This window comes from Capsicum annuum, chromosome 11 (genome assembly GCF_002878395.1).
Source record: "Capsicum annuum cultivar UCD-10X-F1 chromosome 11, UCD10Xv1.1, whole genome shotgun sequence".
Lineage (NCBI taxonomy): Eukaryota > Viridiplantae > Streptophyta > Magnoliopsida > Solanales > Solanaceae > Capsicum > Capsicum annuum.
Window position 1 is genome coordinate 45,160,678 of NC_061121.1, and position 22,275 is coordinate 45,182,952.

The 22,275-nt window shown below is 32.8% G+C and overlaps 1 protein-coding gene across 2 annotated transcripts; it reads left to right on the forward strand.

The window, feature by feature from the left end:
- Positions 1-403: 403 nt before the first annotated feature.
- LOC107846901 (HVA22-like protein c) lies at positions 404-9,004 on the forward strand. Of its 2 annotated transcripts, none has more exons than XM_016691174.2 (5): positions 404-621; positions 780-806; positions 1,242-1,364; positions 1,947-2,187; positions 8,804-9,004. In XM_016691174.2, the coding sequence occupies exons 1-5, from the start codon at positions 557-559 to the stop codon at positions 8,870-8,872; spliced, it is 525 nt and encodes a 174-aa protein (XP_016546660.1). In that variant the 5' UTR covers positions 404-556; the 3' UTR covers positions 8,873-9,004. The 2 variants fall into 2 exon arrangements, with proteins under 2 accessions (XP_016546660.1, XP_016546661.1); XM_016691175.2 differs by having other exon boundaries at positions 405-621; positions 8,807-9,004.
- The last annotated feature ends 13,271 nt before the right edge of the window (positions 9,005-22,275 follow it).

Consider the following 22,275-nt stretch of genomic DNA (forward strand, 5'->3'; position numbering starts at 1 on the left):
AATTTTTTTAAAGTTATTATTTTATTTTCAATTTAAAAAAAAATTATTAAAAGAATTTAATTTAGTCCACATGAATACATTAATATTCTTTTGGATACAACACTTAATTTTAAATTGATACATCACTTAATTTTATATAAATACATATATTTTTTGATGATGTATTCGAATTAAAATTACAAATTTAAAAAATTATTTTAAATAATTATAATAAATTTAGCAACGTTATATAAATTTTTCCAAATTAAAACAGAGCACAAACATCCATCAATGATGTTTCAATATTTTTTCGGTGCCTCGATATTCGCGTAACATAAGATGCTTCTTACAAAAATATTGCTCACTGTTTTCAATCATGTAGTATTTTCTTTGTACATCCCAGTAATCACTCATTTTTCCACTTACCTTTTTGACTTTTCTTGACTACTTTCTGTACTAAAAAGTCCATGCATTTACACTACCAACAATTCAGGCTTTTCACTTCCATCTTCTAGTAATTATAATAGCCTCTTCTCCCCTAACACTACTGTTTCTTACTAGTTGAACGTATCAAAAAATGGGGGGTAATTCAGACAACAATGTTCTTGCTGTCATTGCCAAAAATATTGATGTTCTTGCTTTGTAAGCTTTCTAGACTAGATCTTCTTCAAGTTTATATATATATATATTATAATAATGATCACACATTTTTTTTCTTGCTAAGTAAATTTTATTTACTCATTTCACATGCTAAAGATTCAAGTTTTTTATTTGACATTATTTATTTTCTGTTTCTCCAGGCCTCTAGTATCTCTTGTATACCCTCTGTAAGTGTAACATACAGTATAACCTCTAAACTTTCTTTAGATTAATACTTCCTTCGCTTATTTTTACTTATACACTACTGACTTGACATACACTTTAAGAAACAATAAGTATTAGAAATAATTTTGTTATATTACTCTTTAAATATAATAATAAATTTAATACGTAGTTTGGATAGTAAAAAATATTTAATAGCAAGGATAAAATGACACGAAATGATAATTATTCATTAATTTTTTAAAGTAAATAAATATTATTGAACATTTATTTTTAATATTATATACAAGTAAAAATGGATTTTTAGTATTATATACAAGTAAAAATGGACGAAGGAAATAGTAGGTAAAAAGGAGTTATTTTTAATTGATTTTAGTAGTTTTTTTTGTCTCTGTGTGAGCTGATTTTTGTTAATTATTAAATGGGGAATAATTTGGCAGGTATGCATCTATTAAGGCAATAGAGACAAAGTCTCGTGCAGATGATAGACAATGGCTAACGTATTGGGTTCTTTATTCTTTGATTACTCTCTTTGAGCTTAGCTTTTCTAAGGTCATTGAATGGTAAGACACATTTTTAGGTTTTATACTTATCTGTTGTTTTATTTTTGTTATTATTTAGTGTTTTTTTGTACTTTGATGATGTATAATTTTATTGCAGTGATTTTTTTTATTTTTTATTTTTTTGTCATATTTTCTTTAGCATTGTGCCGAGGCTTCTTTTACCTCGTTGTTTTCTTTTTTCAAGTTACTTTTATTTGAGTTAAAGATCTATTGAAAATTGTGGTGGAGTCGAAGTTTTAGTGAAGAATGTAAATTTTTTTTTTTTTTTAATTATGTTAAGCGTAATGCAAAATTAAATATATATTCATAATAATCTAATCAACATTTAACTTTTGTACACCTCATAAATTCCACCAAAAAGTATGCAGCAGATCACCCTTCATCTAAGTTGGCTCCACCTATGATCGGAAACAACGTCTCGATCTATCTCTCAGGGTGGGGCTAATTAAGGTCTGCATGCATACGCACAACCCTTGATTCTTACATCTCACTTATAAACTTAAAAGTAAAATTACACTGAATATGTTGTTGTTTTACTTCTAGTGCAAACTGACTTTTTGATGATGTTATAATATTCTTCAGGTTTCCAATATGGTCTTATGCAAAGCTAGCTGCAATCTGCTGGCTAGTTTTACCTTATTTCAATGGAGCTGCTTATGTTTATGAGAATTTCATAAGACCATTTTACAGAAATCCACAAGTCAAAATATGGTATGTTCCTCTAAAAAAGGACATTTTCAGTAAGCCAGATGATGTCCTAACTGCTGCTGAAAAATATATTGAAGAACATGGACCACAAGCATTTGAAAGGCTTTTAGCCAAGGTAAATCTATATTAATATTATTACAATTTTTAATTTTGTTTTTTTAATTTAATAACTTGTCTTTTTTATCTACATATTCTTAATAGCTAAGAAAAATCCAACACCAATAATTCAATCATATCTAGCAATATTGGTGTTTCCTTGACTGAAACTATATGCGGTTAAATCTTTTTATAACACCATCATTTCTCTGTCTATCTATCTCTCTCTATATATATATACTAGTTTAATTGCACGTGTCTCGCACGTGTAACGTTTAATTATTTAAAATTAAATAATTTTGACATATAAACTAAAACGAAGCAATACGATAATCAAGATATAAGAACAATAAGATGAAACCTAACCTTTATACAAAAATTCTTCATAGCCCAATCAAACTTTCATCTAACGACAAAGTAATATGATAATCGAGCTATGAGAACAATAAGATTAAACCTAACTTTTTTATAAAAAATTTTCAAAGTCCAATCAAACTTTCATCTTTCACATGTAAACTACGATAAAATAATACGATAATCGAGCTATGAGAACAATAAGATTAAACATAATCTTTCATCTACATGTGTAAACTACAACAAAGCAATACGATAATCGAGATATAAGAAAAACAAAATTAAACCTAACCTTTCATCTACCACTACAATAAAGCAATACGATAATCGAGATATGAGAATAATAAGATCAAACCTAACCTTTACATAAAAATTCTCAAAGTTCGATCGAACATTCATCTACCACTTGTATCAAGCAAAAAAAATAATACAACAAAACAATACGATAATCGAGATATTAAAATAATATAATTAAATTATAATACTTTTTTAATTAAAAAGGGGTACAGTTGCATGGTTCTCCTCGTTGCCAAGAGGATCAACTTTGCAACAAATATAATGGGTTTTGATACAAGATCGAACACACAACACGGATTCAAGAGATCTACAAGATCAACAACAATAGAGAATCAAAGGCCCCACTCGACCTCTCTATGTTTTCAAGACAACAACAACAATATTCAATAAAGTAGATAGAGAATACAAGATTACAAGGCTATAGTGAATCGAAGAGGCCCCACACGGCTTCACGATGTCAATACGTAAAAAACAAGATTACAACAACAAGAAGGTTACGGGTACAGTAACAACAACAAGGAACCATGGATTCAACGAGATACAAGAAAAATAGTTAGACCAAATGAAGGTACAATCTTAAGAACCCAAGAATTGTTACACTCTTGGACCCTTAAATACTATCCGTGACACAGACCTAACTCTACGTTGACACAAGAGGGCCTTTACCTCCTCTAAACACCAACGTTTCAAGCCAATATGCAAACACAAGTGAATCTTCACTTGTCTAGCCCTAGTTTCTGTTGGAGCTCTTGAGAGAGAACTAAAGTGTTGCAAATGTTACAAATCTCAAAATATGATCAACTAAGTGAATAAAACCCTAAGTGGTTCTATTTATATTACATCCCCCAAATGACTTAAAATGACAAAGGTGCCCTTTTAATGAATAAGGCTTCAAGGCCACCCCTGTAGTGCACACATAGGGGTGATTTTTGGCTTCTCCCACACTTAACTCGGGCCTTCTCTCGGTTGCCTTTGACATACACAAAAAGGGTCCATCTACGAGATCACACTTGTATCATCCTCTCCATCTTGAGAGGAGTTTGACCTCAAACTCAAGCAATCTTCACCCGTAAGCTCTCCTCTTTGAATAATCTTTTCTCAGCTCCTCCCAAGGTTAGGATATTCAACCAAGGATGTCATGAGATCATCAAGATTGCTCCTTGGGCTTGAATGTCCTTCAACCTGCATGTAAGAAGAATGGATGCTAGGCAAAGTGCTAGCATCTCGGTTAGTAAGTATCAAAGGGTCTTTGTGGAGAAATCCCACTTCTTGAACTCTCGGATCCTCCTCTTCTTCATTATCCTCACCCTCGGTTTCCTCTTCTAAACCATAACTAAGCATGATTCTCCTTGCCATAAACAAGGGTACTATACACTCTCCATCAACCAGTCAAATATCTTTCACGCCTTCATCTATTTCTACTTTGGCTTTTTGCTCTCCATCTTGAGCGTTTTCATCAAACTCATTTGATGCAAGCCCCACCTCCTCACCAAGGTAATACAATTTTTCTTCCCTAAGGATTATATTTCTTCGATTTGGGCACTCATTATCCTTGTACCTCCACCCTTGACATTTAAAACATTGAAATCCTTTAGGACGAGAAGTAGAATTTGGTTTACCTTCGTTTCTCGGAAGATACCTTTGGGAAACCTTGGTCTCGGCTTGGATCAGCTTGGCCTTGGGTTTATCCTCATTCAATCTTGTCCTTGTGCCAATCCGAGGGTAATTGCCCCTGAACTTGCTGCCCGCCCTTTCCCGTATCTCTCTCTCAATCTCCAAGGCGTCTTGGAAAATGGATTCAATTATGTCGAACTTGTGTAAGGTCAACCGTGAAGCAATATCTCTATTCAAACCCACCTTGAATATAATGATGTCATGACTCACTTGTTCCCCTTTATGATCAAGTTTCAAGATGAGTTATTAGAACTCATCCTAGTAAGCCACGATGCTTTTGTTTCCTTGCCTCAAGTTATACAACTTGGCAAGGAGCTCTTGATAATATTTTTTGGGTAGGTACCTTTGTCTCATGAGGTACCTTAGCCGAAACCAAGGAGGGGGCTACCCCTCTACAAACACATTGCCAAAACGCTTAACATACTCCCACCATGTAGTAGCATAGCCCTCAAAGTGAGCAATCGCGTAGAAACTCTTCTTCTCTTCGGTAAGATCATTGACTTGGAAGACCCTCTCACATGCGGATTCCCATGCAAGAAAATATTCGGGATCACTCTCACCCTTGAAGATTGGAAGCCTCATTTTGATGGTATTTAGTCCTACTTTACAGATTTGGTTCCCTTGTTGGTTCCAATGACCAACTCTTCCTTCTCAGCCATGAACCTCCCTTGGATCAAAATGTTTACCTCGTACCTCTTCCCCCCTCATGTAACCATCATCAAATAGACCATACCCCTCATGTTGGATAGGTCTATTTAGGTTGAGTGGAGTTTGTAGTGGCGGGTTTGGATTTGGTGGATAATAAGGTTTTTGGCCAAGTGGAGTTTGGTTTAGAGGGCTCAGGTTGTGGGGTGGAATTTGGTTTCAAGTCCTTCTTGTTGGACTTGGTGAAGTGGTGGTTGGATTGGCCTCTCATGGTCTCGGGTGAAGGATTACAGTGGAGTTTAGTTTGTGACATTGGAGGGTTATCTCGGTGGATGGAACATTTGGTGCAAGGCTTCGGGAGTAGTGGTCGGGGAAATGTGTTGAGGGGTGGATGGTCGACTCCTTTGACTTTCCACACGCTCTAATCTCCCACTCATTGATGCCACATCCGTATCTAGTTTCTCAAAACCCACATTCAACCTAGCCACATCTTGGGACATAGTTTCAAGGAGAGCCAAAATGAGATTGATGGCATTACTATCCATTGTTTGAGCATTTGAAGCCTCGGGTTCCATTTTAATGGTATCAGAATTAATCCTTCAAGTTACGATCCAACAAGTCGCTAAATCAGTCCACTATGTCACACACAACAATACAACACAAAACCTACAAAACAAAACACAAGTTAGTTCAAACAACCTCACTATTCTCTCACTTACGTTGTGGCCTCACACTTAATGTCACAAATGTTTGCAAGTCGGCTTGTAGTTGTGGTGAGTTGAAGAGTAAGTCTACTCATTAGTTGGAATGGATTCTTTATTGGATGACTCAAGTAAGTAATGTTTGAACTTGAACCAAGAAGCACTACTATTATAAAAATGACAAAAGCACAAAAGAAACGTAGACACGAATAAGAGATGCAAAAGACTAATTGACAATATAGTAGGAGTTTACTAGTTTATTAATTAGTTCTAGGATCAACTAATGAAACCAAGAATCAACAAGTAGAAACTAGAAAAATCCAAATTTGAGTTTAATTATTGACATGAACAGTAGCAAGTGGTGACATGGCAACATGTAATTTGTCTCGGGCCTACACAACTTAGTCATAAATTTGAAATTCTCAACCTTCACATAATTTAGAATGAAAAGCAATTGGTGTTGGAGGGAAAGTATAAGTCTTGAGTCTTTTGTAAGTTTATTCTCAAATGGATGATCTTGACTTGTACTAGTTCCACCAAACAAGGCTCCTTGATTTAAGGATAGTAGTTGAAAAGTCTATGAAGTGATGGTTCTTCTCACCAACAAACTTTAAAACTTTTATCTTCACTTTTTTGAATCAAGTTTGCACTTTTTGTAGTTTAAGTTATAAAACTAGGTAAAGAATAAGATGAACACAATAACAATATTCATGAACATAACAACAACACCACCAATCGGCCACCAATCTTCAACAACAAGGTTCAACACATGGCCAACTTCAAGTCACCACAACAATAGTCAATATTACAAGGTCAACTTTAGATTTGGACACTTTTGTGTTGATAAGAAAGGAACAACAGAAGAAACAAACAAAAAATTTAAAATCTTTTGTAGATCTACAACCAATTTCGACCAAGACAACAACACAACACCATTTTCTCAACCAAGAACAAGATGGACAGATTTCTGCCCTTTTTTGTTTGGAATTTTCAGATTTCAACAACTTTTTTTTTTTTGTATTTTTCAACTACCAAGCCCAAGATTGATTTTGTTGGAACAAAATCAACCACAAGCTCTGATACCAAATGATACAAGATCGAACACACAAAAAGGATTCAAGAGATCTACTAGATCAACAACAATAGAGAATCAAAGGTCCCACTCGGCTTCTCTATGTTTTCAAGACACCAACAACAATATTCAACAAAGTAGATGGAGAATACAAGATTACAAGGATTATAGTGAATCGAAGAGGCCCTACACGGCTTCACTATGTCAATACGTAAACAACAAGATTACAACAACAAGAAGGTTACGAGTACATTAACAACAACAAGGAACCATGGATTCAACGAGATACAAGAAAAATAGTTAGACCAAATGAAGGGACAATCTTAAGAACCCAAGAATTGTTACACTCTTGGACCCTTAAACATTATCCGCGACACAAATCTAAATCTACGTTGACACAAGAGGGCCTTTACCTCCTCTAAACACCAACGTTTCAAGCCAATATACAAACACAAGTGAATCTTCACTTGTCTATCCCTATTTTCGGTTGGAGCTCTTGAGAGAGAACTAAAGTGTTGCAAATGTTACAAATCTCAAAATATGATCAACTAAGTGAATAAAACCCTAAGTGGTTCTATTTATATTACATTCCCCAAAAGACTTAAAATGACAAAGGTGCCCTTTTAATGAATAAGGTTTCAAGGCCACTCCTTTAGTGCACACATAGGGGTGATTTTTGGCTTCTCCCACACTTAAGCTCGGGCCTTCTCTCGGTTGCCTTTGACATACACAAAAAGGGTCCCATCTACGAGATCACACTTGTATCAGGTTTCTTGATTTCTCTAAACAAAAGTAGTTGGCAAATATAATTTGAGTATTTAAAGATGTATTATAATCAGAGGTAGAGAACAATTCCTAACTTTCAATACTCAGAAAATAATTGATGCAAAACTATATCGAAGACAAATTTATTATTAGAATTTTTTTAAAAAAACAGCAACATAATTGCTTGATCATATTACTTTGTGGATAAAATTATAGCCTACTGGACTTTTTGAAATTATATAATATAGGAGTCAAATATTATACGTACAAGAAAAGATTTTCTCCAATCATATATTTTAATTTTTAAGATTCCTGCTTTTTTCTTCCTAAAAAATATTTAGCATTCCTTATTTTCACAAAGATTCTTTGAACCATCTATTTTAAGTAATTTCTCACTAATAACCTTTTATCATAAATTTTTCCTTCTTATACCATATATTTTAAAATCTTTATTCCTTATATTTTAGGGATACTAGCACGACTTTAATAAAAACTTACGGCCAACTTGAACTACCAAATTCATTGAAGTATTTAAAGATTTATTTAAGGTAAAAAAATTAATTGACTTTAAAGTCCTAAATTTTAGGTACATAAGTTAAATAAGGAAAGGTTTAATAACCAAATGTTTAATGAATTTTCAAGTTCTAAAAAATTTAGAAAATAGTCAAAAGATAATTTTGTCTATTGCGAAATATTTTAATGAAGGGCAAAAGGTCCAAACAGCATTTCTAAGGCCCTTCACACTTTTAATATATTATAGATAATAGATATAGATTATAAATATAGATATAGATTATAGATATAATGTAAAAATCAATTTTAAATAAAACATGATTGTTGTAGTGAAATGTTTTCATAGAAAAGAGTTGATTATATATAATTTAACCTTAATAAGGTGTTGGATCAATTACCAAGCCTTTGTCTATGAAATTGAAAATCTTGAAATCTGTCTTGAAAGTCTCCTTTTCGTAGAAGCGGATTTAGGATTTTAAATGAGTAGTGCGGTAATACCATTGTACTTAATTCTCTTTTTTATGCCAATGCACACAGCATATGTTAGTACACACATATATTCTTTTTACATGCCTTTTTTATTTTGGGGTTTAATGGTAATGATTTTGATTCAGCAGGCTGATAGAGATGCAAGAAGCAGGAGGAACAACTACATGACCTTTGATGATGATTATCGATATTAATTAGATTAGTCTTCTTAATTAGTTATGTGTGTTACTTAATTTGATGAACTATGTTTGGGTAATCCGTTGAGTTTCCCTACTCTTATGTAAGAATATTCGATTTGCTTAATCTTTCAAGGCTACTTGAAATGAGACTTGAGACTTATGTTCCTTGTTCATAATCAATTGCCAGAGCTAAAATTGATTATTGAATTTCTTTCTTTGAGTTTGGCTTTAAAAAATGGTGTTATGTTAAAAAGTAATGGCTTGATACCTCAAACTTTCTGTTTGAGTGATATTTTGAGCGAAATAACGAACGATAAATCACTTTTCTAATACAAAGAAAAGAAAAATTAACCTTTCTAATAGAGTCGTCGACATAGGGTTAGCCGGGCCTCATTCAACCTAGTTCATGGTTTGATGTGCTTTTTAGCTCTACCTAAGTCTGTTAGCCCATAGGCCAAATAAAAAGAATATTTAATCAAATTACAAAATTAAACCAAAAATAATAAAAATAGCATCCCGAATTTAAAGTCTACTTAGTCCAACATATTATAAAACCCAAAGTCTAGTGAAATTCTTAAAATTTAATCACAAAGTTAATCACTAGTTTCGTTATTACTCATTAACGATTTAGTTTTCATACTAGTATCGTCATTTGATTTGGAGGATATCAATTTTCTATCTATTAACGATGTTAAGAGTTATTAAGTTTTATATAAGCTTTATGTTCAACCAAATTATTTATTTGTACAAATATACACGAAATATTTGCATAGAGTATAAGAGATTTATATTGAAGACATGACATATAACCCACTTTAATACAGATGGTGCAAAGGTATAACCAAATCTTTACTTGAATTCAAGCTTGACTTCTAACAAATTTGTACCAAGACCAGCTGCAAACCAATAAAAAGACACTATATGTATCCAAATTATACTAAAGTCAGTAAACCATACGAAATTCTTCGTACATAATGGGCATTATTAAATTATCAAAAGCATTGGATAATTAATATTTGATCAATAAGTATTACTAAGATAATTTAATTATGGACTGGAAACTTGATTAGCAACATTATGTAATATTATCTTACAAGTTTATGTTTGAGCACTTTTACGTTCAAATTAGATTTTAAAAATAATTTCTTTTAAGAAAATGGGGTGCTGACCCGGCCCATGACCCACATAGAGTTGGGCGGGCATGAGAGGGCCTATCCAAAATGATGGATTAGGGAAATTTCAAGCCACGTATGGAATGAGCTGATCCATAATGACAATTAGATGCTGTCTGACAGAGGGCTCGTAGGATCTGTTTGAGCGGCTACACATTAAGTGAAATAGAAAAAGTTATAATTGAAGGGGAGCCTTGGAGTAACTGGTAAAGTTGCTGACACGTGACCAGGTGGTCATGGGTTCTCAAGCCTTGGAAACAGCCTCTGACAGAAATGCAAGGTAAGGCTGTATACTATACACCCTTGTGGTGGGGCCCTTCTTCGGACACCGCACATAGCGGTAGTTTTAGTGCACCGGGCTACCCTTTTTTTTTTTTTTAGAAAAATGTTATAATCCAGGGAAAACTACACCTCAAAAGCTAGCTATTAAGGTGGGAGAGTCCAAGGCTATAAATATCCCACACGAAAATTTTTATCCCACATGAGATATGTCAAGTAATAGTTGAGTGAGGCATTCATTACATGACAAGTGGAGCGAGTGTTGGCCAGTTAACAATTCTCATATCCAGAAGTTGAAGGTGACAGAAATGAGGATGTTGCGTTGGATATGTGGGCTTACTAGGGGAGATAGAATTAGGAATGAGACTATTCGGGAGAAGGTGGGTATAGCTTCGGTGGAGGACAAGTTGTGGGAAGTGAGGTTGAGATGGTTTGGGCAAGAGATGAGGAGGGACACGAATGCCCCAGTTCGTAGGTGTGAGAGGTCATCTTTGGCTGGTTTCAGGCGAGGTAGAGGCATGCCGAAGAAATACTGGAGGGAGGTGACTAGATGTGATATGAATTAGTTACAGCTTACTAAGGACATGGCCCTAGATAAGAAGTTGTAGAAGACACGAACTAGGTTAGAGGGCTCAGGGGCGGACTCACGTGGTCCGTGTCGGGTGCTTGAGCGCCCATTTGCTCTGATAAAATTTTTATATATTTATATAGAGATACAACAAAATTGGTTATAATGCATTATTAAGCACTCATAAACACAGATGACTATTGGGTGCTTTGGCTTTGGGGTGCAACTTGAGCACTTTGATGCCTGAACTGGTATGAGTTCGTTTCCTAGTAGCAACACACTTTTTTTTCCTTTTTTTCCTTAGATAGGAGTGCTTTGGTGTTAGTCTTACTAGTAGTCGTGGGAGAGTTGGGGTGAGGGGTGTGTGCCCAGTTTAATGGTGTAGAGTACTACTTTGTGGGTTCTATTTTACTTTATTCCATCTTGTTTCATGTTTTATTTCGATTTTGTTTACTGTCTTTGGTCCTGAGTCGGGGTCTATAGAGAACAGCATCTCTACTTCTTCGAAGGTAATGCTATAGATTGCGTACATTCTACCCTCACCAGACCTCACTATGTAGGAATTCACTGGGTATGTTGTGGTGGTGGTGGTGGTCTTTTATACTACTTCAAATAGCTTTACGGTTTTAGCCAATTAAATAATCATATTTAGTTTTACTAATTTATTTAATTAAAAATAATTACTATTTTTTCTTTTTTTACTGATTTTAAATTGTTGGGATAAAATAAACTTTTCTCTTATGCAACTCTGAGACTAAGCTAATGTCTGACAATATATTCTAAAAAAAATCTTCAAAGATTTGTTTTATTATAAAATTGATCATATTTTGAAAATTTAATCTTTAAATATGTTTAAGCTTTCAAAAAACTGTCTCACGGTTTTTAGATTTTTGAAACTTTCATTTACAAAACTTCCAACTAAAATTTTAACATTTTTTTAGGAATAAGACCACATTGAGCTGGTCATTGATAGCGTGAGTAGTGATGAAACACAAGTAAATATGTTAAAAATAATTTTTGTGCTAATTATAATAATAAAATTTTAATATGATTTGATTTTGAGTTAAGTGTAAGAAGAAACATATGTAACTGATCAACAAAATCATGTAAGAGTGTTCATGGATCGATTTGGATCGATTATTGCTCATAATTAAAACTAAATCAATATAGGCGGCTTATAAATTATTAAGATCAAACCAAATAATATATTTATCAATTTGGTTGTCATCGGTTTGGATTTGATTTGGTCTGATTGTTTGATTATTAACTATATATACACGAGAAAAATAAAAATAATTCATTCAAAAGCAAAAAATAGAAAGGACAACAATTCATTTTTACAAAACAAAATAAATTCAAATATTACCACATTAAATAGTAACATGACATGGTCTTCTACCAAAAAAAACGTGACATAATCTAATACAAGATATTTAAATTATAAATAAATTTAATGAAAATATATAAAAGATATTTAAAATTATTCATAAAATAATATATTATATGCATATATATGTGTGTGTGTTTATAAAATTTATCGATTCAGATCGATTAATTTTTTATTTTTTGGAACAACTCCAAACCAAATTAAATATTCTCGATTTTAAAAATGTAAAATCAAATCAAGTCAAATATAAATTCATTGGAATCGATTTTTATTCAAACCATGAATACTAATACACCCATATTTGTTAGCGTTATATATATATATATATATATATATATATATATATATATAATTAAATGAAATTTGAAAAGTAATAACTTTATTTTTTTTATTTAGCTAGTTCACCAATTATAGTAACATATGATTCGTGGTTTATTTTAAATTTTGAAACTTCAAGTTATTTCCATTTGTTTTATAAAAAGAAATTTAAAAAAATCAAAAGCAAATAGCGTTTGAAAATTAGAAATGAACAAGAGGAGAGAGAAAGGAGAGCCATAGAGCTGTCAGGTGGGATCACCAACAATGTCATATGTCTAATAAATAACACAATCTTATACAACTTTTATTGGTTGTATGAGACTTAAAATAAAACTACACCTCTAAAGCTAGCTACTAAGGTGGGAGAGTTCAAGTCTAAAAATATCCTACACTAATACTTTGTAATACGGATGCGGGACTTTTGCTAGCCCCAACTGAAAACTATCATACTGGCATCACCATCCCAGTGGTGGGCACGGAAGGTGATGGATCACTCTGATGCCAGAGTTATAACTCAGGGAGAATTATACCTCAAATGCTAGCTATTAAGGTGAGAGAGCCCAGCCTAAGGCTATAAGTACCCCACATCAATACTTTGTAGTATTGATGTGGGACTTTTGCAATGAATCATAACAAAAAAGAAATGTAACTTTTGACTTTTGTGATATAAAAATAATTGTTCATGAATTTCTCATAGTTGAGTAATTTTTTAATAGTGAATTTCTAAGAGAACATCTTTTGTAGTTTCCTATTAAGCTGGATGTAACGCTCCGAGGCTATCCCTAGACGTCACAGGGTGCTTAGGACCACAAGTGATCCCAAACTAACTCTTATACTAGCATAACTCATGAGCAACTAAGTAAGATACATTAATCTGAAAGAAATAAGCGGAAGAGATGTCTTTACTAAGTAGGCTCAATACAAAATTGTATAAAACGATTACAACTTTGATTATACAAAATAAAACTGAAATTAAATACATCAACTATACTGACTTTCTATGAAGCCTCTACTAATATTAACTATAGGTAGCTGGGACATAACCCCTAGATATCTCTAATCAATACAACTGAATATAAGAATGATACTAAAACTACAGTTGACTCGATTCCTTGAATCAAAATAACTCATCACTTGCTGGTTGAAAGTTGCGAATTGTCTGACTATGATATGCTACAACTGGTACCTATATTGTGAGACAATATGGCACATAGACATATATGTGGATCAGTACTTCTGGAATGTACTGAGTATGTAGGGGTGAATGCATAAATAAAACAATAACTCAATATGCTCATAGATTTTCAAATAATGCATGCTAAGTGTAAACAACTCACCTTGGGCTTGAATAAAACAAAAGCTATAAAATCATAAACATGAATAATAATTCATAATGACAAACTTTGTGAGCCATAATACTTAGTTCTGAAAACTTTACTTTTAATCTTTCTTAGGGAGGTTCTTTTAACCGACATAAACCATGTGAGTTATCATGGAGTCCAACGCCTTACCCATGTTTGGGAAAGTTGTCCTACCCTTGCCATCGGAATAGGACCTTAACTTAAGTTATCACTATCTGTAACTTCATCCATATTGGGAATAAGCTTAACCTACGATGGCTCGTAGTCCTGGGGCATGCGACCTTGGACGCATACCCAACTCGATGCTAAATACTACTCCTTTACTACTTAATGCTCATACCTTACGAAATCCACCTTAAAATAGCATAAGGGTTTATAATGAAAACCAGTTTGCTTCTCTTTGCTTTAAACTATAATCAAAATAAACAAATGTGGATTCCATATCTTAACTTAGGATCAAAGGATCAATTCTTGCTTTAAATCTTGATATAAGCTTGTCATAGAATGCTTAAAAGCATAATCTTCTTGAAATCTCAACACTTAAACTTAGGGCTAAAAATTCATGCTTTAAACTCGTGGTAATTCATATCAAAACTTCCTGCTCAATATAATTCTTGAAATACTTCAACAACAACAAGTAAAGATAGTGCAATCTCATTCATAATATAAGTCTTGTAAGTTAAAAATATAAACATAAGCGTTTCTTGATATACTTAAATCTTTAAATCTCATGATAATCTCATGCTTCAAGAATATATAAAGTTGGGTATAAACCCTACATCAAAACAAGTAAATACAATCTTAAAATCACGCAATTTGGGCACAAGGGTAAAAGGATACCCTTGTTCATAACTCCACATACCTTAATAGACTTGACTTGGTGGAGAAATCTTGACCTTGAAAGTCTTGGAGATGATCTTGAAAGCTTTCTTAAAGTTCTTGGATTAGGGAACTTAAATTCTTGATTTTTCTTGAAGAGAAGGTGATGGAATGGATGAACTTGGAGATGATTAGGATTTGTTCTTGAGAGAAAATTTAGAGAATATAGGCATATAATGTCCTAACTGAAGTCTTAGATCGTGTTTTTACGAATTGGGTTGAGGTGAAAAAAGACCCAATTGCCCCTCCATCATGTAAATCAAAAATTCATAACTGGAATATGGATTAAAGGCTCATCGCGACGCGGTCTGATCGCGGTGTCTTACTGGTTCTGACGAAAATGATCATAACTTTTCGCTCGGGTATCGGATTAAGGCAAAATTGGTATTGTTGGAGAGCTAATTCAATTATATACAATTTGGTGGGTATTGAGCTGAAAAATTTCAAGTATATCAAAAGTTATACATGTTCAAAGTTGACCCTCATAGAATCGAATACCAAACTTGGGACGAATCAAAGGCTCTTAGCTCAAATTTGCTTCAAGTGATTTCTATGAATACTTTTCACCTAATAATAAGCACTTCAAACACTAGGATAAAGATCATGACACATGCACTAAATTATAAATCAAAAACTGGACGAAAACACCTTCACCGCATCGCGATGATGTGCCTATCGCTATACCCTCCGCGATGCACCACTATCGCGGTGAGGTTCTGGAATCAAAATCAAAAAGTGACCCAATCCTTGTCTGAAAAATTCAAAACTTCTCCGAGATATACTTCTTACTTTGCTGAACATGAATTAACTCAAAAACTAACGTCTCGGGATCGGAAAGACCAAAATGAAAATTCTCGAAGTTTAGGGGTCTTGAAAATGACTTAAGTCCCCAACACTTAGTGAAAATTTCAAGCCTTAATCCCTTTTAGCATGCAACTAAGAGCTAAATCGAGCTAGGATTAGTACGGGGTATTACACTGGAACATTAGGTCTCTCATATGATGATATGAGAAGTTCATAATATCCTCAATTTCCTAATTAAAATGACCAAATTAATACTAAGATATCAAGTTAGCGGGACAACCTCCTCCAGCCTGCTTTAAGCCTCTTCTATATATTAGTAACAGTTAACGAATGAATACATAAATAATATTCCAAGAATTTAAAATTTTCAGTTTAATTTTGATTTATTAGTGCAGATGGGAGAAATAGTTGGCCTTTATGTGGCTTCCACTATTCCTTTTCTCATTTTGGAAGTCCTCGTAGTTGTAGCTTCATCAGTAATAGCAAATGCATAGTAATTTACAATTTTGTCTTAGGCAATAGTGAGTTTCTAAACATGTTGCGTATCCACAACTTAGATTGAGGTGTGGCCGTCGTGTTTTTTTTTTCATGCCCCAAAAATAGTTTACCTTGAATGCACAATGACTAAAGTAGGAACTCTTTCCTGGTTAAGGATCTTCAATTGTTATGGCGTCATTAGTAAACAGAGGAAAAGTAGGATAAAAACAAAATGAAATAGATAGAAAGCAAGCAAATTTTCATAATAAATCTATAATATCCTTTCCTCTAAATCACATCGAAAAGCAACAAAATTTAAGTACCATCATTCAAATTTGCAATAAAAATTTTTAGTGAAAACAGAGAAAATAAAGCACACCCACAGATTTAAAGCCATAATCGCACAAAGAAACAAAGTTCACCTCTGAAATCATTACACCTAAAAGCAAAGATATACCAAAGAACACACAAGTACGAAATTGACAATGCCTGTAAAAGTACGGATAAAAAATGAAAGAGAAATTTTCTTTGAAATAGGAAACGTCACTATCTAGATAATAAACATATCAAATCGCAATACGAAAAAATTATGAATAAAGAAATTGAAGGAAGACACAATACCAAACAGATGAAGAGAACTCCAAATTAAATAATGAAATAATAAAACAGAGCAATTATTGCAGAGAACCCACACAGATGGTCAATATTACAATTTTCAAAGAGGAAATCACTTTACCAAAACTTTGACATAGAGATGTGAAGATGAGCTGCAAAAACACACAAAAATATTTTGATGTCCACTTGCCACGTTGAGTTGTGGGATGAATGTTTGAAAGACACGTAAGTTGCAATATACAGATAAATAGTATATACTATGAGAAATTCATAATATCCTCAATTTCCTAATTGAAATGACCAAATTAACCTTGAGGCAGCAAACTGGTAGGACAACCTCCTCCAGCCTGTTTTTAAGTCTCTTCTATATATTAGTGAATTTGATTCGTATTTGTTTAATGGTATAACATGATTATGTTGATAGTTTAAAATAGTGAATTTTTTCCCTATAATGTACTAGTACTTGTGGATGAAATATCGTGACCTCAGATAAAATTTAGAAATTTGATAACATACGAAAATTTACTAATTGTCGTTGGATAAATCATTGAATAGATTGATAAATAATAATCAATTTAACTAAAAAAATTGTCAATTTACTAATCAACACATAACTTTTACATATACACGGGCTTTCATTATGAACTGATTACTTTTGTCATAATCGTTTACTTACACATAATTAGGGTACTTAGACTTAGGAAAGCTACTTACATTGCTATTAATAAGATATAAATCTAATTTGCTAATCGTAACGAACTTGATTTTCTCCTTTTGTCAGTAGTTGAAGTGGATAATTAGTTTATGGCACAATTTAGAAAACAAATGATGGTAGACTATTCATCCTAATATTCGATAATAAAATTATATTTTAAGAAATATATATCGTCTAAACAAAAGGTAACTTTTAATAAGAAACAGTGGCATTATTGTTTAGGAAAAATGAGGAGTTCTGATTGGGCTTTTTTGGTCCAATAACAATACAACACACATAATAAAAATTCACGGTAAGTTTATTTGAAAATATACTTAAATTTATATATACAATAACAATAATAATATATCTGTTATGAAATATAAAGTAAGAACAACAAGAATAGAGAGAGAAGAAAGAGTGATTATTATTTCTCTTGAGAGGTTCTTGAGAGGTGAATTACAATGAAGGAAACCCCTTTTATTTATAGAGAAAAACTAACTTTGGGGTTTCTAACTTTTTCATAAATAGACATTCATTATATATGGTAAAGTAGACATTCACTACATATGGTAATATATTTATAACACTCCCCCTTAAATGTCTAATTAATAGATAATGTGCCTAGTTAAAATCTTACTAGAAAAACCCAGCAAAAAAAAATCTAGTGAAGGAAAAAGAGTACACATCTCTAACAATACGCATATAGGCCAGTGGCGGAGCCACAGCCAACGAAGGGTGGTCAGATGAACACCCTTCGTTGAAAATTTTTTTGAGTATATAGGTTAAATACAGATATTTATGGCTATATACATGTTGTTGCACACCCTTGACAAGCTAGAGAAGCATAGTACAATGGTCAAGAGTGTGTATTTTCGCATCAACAACCCGGGTTTGAACCTTGACAGATGCAGCAGTGCTTTATTTTCTTTGCTTTTTAAACAGTTCTTTGCCCAAGAAAAAATATGAACACCCTTAACCAAAAGTCTGGCTCCGACACTAATATAGGCTACCTCATTAAAAAACTTAGAAGGAAAACCCAGTGGTGGAAAACCTCGTAAGAAAAAAAGAGTACAGCGCGTATTAACTCCCCCTAATGAGAACATCCTTGAACCTTTGCATCTCGATCTTGTGCACCATATTCTTGAAAGTTGCAATTAGAGGAGACTTGGTGAATAAATCAGCTACATTGTCACTTGAACGAATCTGTTGCATGTTAATATCACCATTCTTTTGTAGCTTGTGTGTATAGAAAAGCTTTGACGAAATGTGTTTCATTCTATCTTCTTGAGTCCCATCTTAAGTGGTGTTATACATGTTGCATTATCCTCATAAAAAATCATTGGTACTTTGTCACATGTCAAATCGTATTTTTCACAAATGGGATGTATTGTAGACCTCAACCACACACATTCTTGGCTTGCTTATGAATAGCTATTATCTCAGCATGGTTCGATGAAATGACTACGATAAACTGCTTTGTTCTCCAAGATGTGACCGTACCCCCACATATGAACACATAGGTCAGATAAGTACCCAACATCAACGTAACCAACAAGATTGAGACTACAATCTTTAAAATAAAATAAGCTCATATGTCTAATCTTATTCCGATGTCTCCTAGTAGGAGTAGAATTATACCTGCTAACAAATTAATCGAAAGGTTATATTGGGTCTTGTAGTAGTTACAAGTGATGTGAAACAAGAAAATAGAAGCAAGATACAAATTAAAGATAAAAGCTAAAGAAAGATAGACACAATTAGATTCAAACAATTGAAAGATGTAATGGTGAAACTAACGAAAGCACCACTCAATTGGGAACTAAAAGCACCTAATATATTAGAATCTTCAAGAAGGTAGAATCTTACTTGCAAATACTAGAAAAGTGTTGAAAATCAACAAAGAGTTATCAAGCTCTCAAGGAGGCACAAATATCCAATCTTTAAAAACTAATGGTTCAAACCCTAATAGTTAACTATTTATACTAAAGGTTAAAAGAAGTAAAGAAATACCAAATTGCCCTTCATTTAAATTACAAGTTAACTTAAATGGTAGACACTTAGAATATTAAATATCTTCAGGTCATTCATATTGGAGCCTTCCAAAGATTCCAGCTTCATCCATAAAGCTTGAAATGCTTGAAGGTCCTTAGCCTAACTTCTTGTGAAACCTTTAATTTCTTGAAGTAGCGTCACTTTAAGGTACATCAACAAGATATATTAGTACACCAATTGCACTAAAATATATAACCAATCCAATTCGATATATTTCTCATTCTAGTAAATAATCTATTGCTTTTAAAAACTCTCAAAGGGTTCCAATAATTTTCAAGTTATCAATTTATGCAATATAAGGATTATAGATAAGTTTCTCAGAAACTTTTATATGCTTCAAACATTTTGAATCCTTAAAAGTTTTCATATAACATTTGTCAAGTGACAATATTCTGTACTTCATATGTGACATCTTCAAGTGTCTAAACTGCAAATCAAATAAGTTTTATGCTTACCAAGATGCGTCCGTTTATGTCACTTGATAATTTTTTCTATGTCAACATGCTTAAATAAACGTAGAATTTGGATCCTCGTAATCTTTCACAATATTTCACCAATATTGTATCAAAGATATTATCGACGATATATTATTTTGTATCGGTTCACAATGTGGCATAATATTTTGAGATCTCATCACTTCATTATTTTCATGTACTTGAACCTCTCATAAGATTTTATGAAGTGTCATATCGTATGCTCTTCAGGAGCACATTGCCTTTTTATTATGATTATCTGCTCCTTATCCTTTTCAAAAATTATTTCATTTGGAACCGATTGGTCTACCACATTTTACGTATGTATAGACTTTGTTCTTTAGGAATACAAAATAGGAGTACTTGCAGCTTAAATATGAGATTAAATTTGAGTCAGCAAATACTTTCGGTATTTGACTTGAAATTATCTTTTCAATGAGGATCTGATGATAATTCCTAACATATTTCATAGCTGCTTATAATCTCCCCCTTATGTTAGAAAAACTAACATACATCCTCAATCTTCTTTAAGAAATCCATCTTTGTGTATTATGACATATTCATTAACCATATATCACACATCAAAATTATTAGATGGACAATATGTGGTTCCTTATTCAGAACCAACTTTGAGAGAAAATTAATCATAATTTATTGGTTTGATGCATACAAGTACTTTTGTATATATTTCAAACTAACACATGAAGTTTTTGTTCTTATTAGCAATGGTTCATCTATTTATCAAAGGCATTTAACACCAACTTAACTAGCATTATCAAGATGATTTGCCTTGATTACACAATTTGAAAATTATGCTCTTAACTTAATTTATATTCATCAAGCAACTTTATGAATGTCAAATTGCAGGTTGACAACAAACTCACATGTGATCATCCTATATCGATGCATCTTTTTAGATCATATGACAGGTGAACGGGCCCATATTCATCTTTTATACTTTTTAAAATTATAAGGGATTCAATCCCAACATTAGTTGATCCAACCAACTTATCACGAGGACAAACAACACAAACAACTCTTGAAGAATCTTTTAGTTCTTCAATACATGTCTAATACTAAATATGCACATCTTTGGGATGTCCCAATCATTCATGTCAATTTACAAACTTTTATTTTAGTAAACTCCAAGTTTATCATGACGTGTGTCTTTCACTTCTGGTTTACTATGACATAAATATATCAATAAACTCTCAGTTTATCATAGCATGTGATCTCACCATGCTCAAATAACTTTTCACATTCTTGTTTCTTATTATAATAACTTGGAGATATTCAATCTTCCAACTATTCTACCTTTTTGTAGGTGGATTGTTGATACGATCCAAGCCACAATGACTCGAATTTAAGTACAGAAAAGTAAAGATAGAGGATAGATAGATGATGTAATAATAAGGATAAATAAATAGACATAAAGAAGAAGAAGGAATTAAGAACAAATGAGTATGTTAAACTCAAAAACCCTTAATTCATTAATCTACGAGCACCCACCTCTTACGATGGTCGCAAGGAAATAGAAACACCCTTACAATCACCGTTTCTAAACGAGATTGAACATTTATTTTTTCAAGCTTTAAGACACTCTCAAAAGGGTTCATCATAATCAATATTCAAAAACAAGCTAAGAAAGAAATGACCTTAGGTTATCTATTTATAGTCTTAATCTAAGATATGACAATGGACCTAAAAGTGACCCATAAAACAAGTGAAATGAGATGGGAATAAGCTCAACAAAATTGACCAATCTGCTTAAGTTGGGACGAACCATATGATGGTCAGTCAAGGGTGGGACTGACTGTCCCTTATCTTGTCGCTCCTATCCAGGATGTAGTCCCTTTTGATCTTCACTTGACGGCCTAAGCGACGGTCCGTCACTAAAGTGGCAGGCTGTCGCTCTATTGGTCACTCCAAAATAGTAGAACTCTTGTCATTTTGGCTTCCTCGCTCAACCTTCATCACTTGGGATCCTCTTGTAGGCATCAAAGCAAGCTCCAAGTAATCTTCCAAAATAACCTTTTTTGAGAGGTCTTAAGGATGAATTACAATGAAGGAAACCCCCTGTATTTATAGAAAAAAAAATAACCTTGGGGTTTTTAACTTTTCCATAAATAAATATTTGTTGTATATAGTAAAATAGGCATTCGATGTATATGGTAAAATACACATTCACATATATAATAATATATTTATAACAATATCCAATTTAATTCAATAAATATAATTTAAAGAGACATGTTTTTAATAGACCCTCAATTTAAGTAAACATATTAAACATCAGGTATGCAAGGAAACAACAGATATAATACTAAATCGGGTTG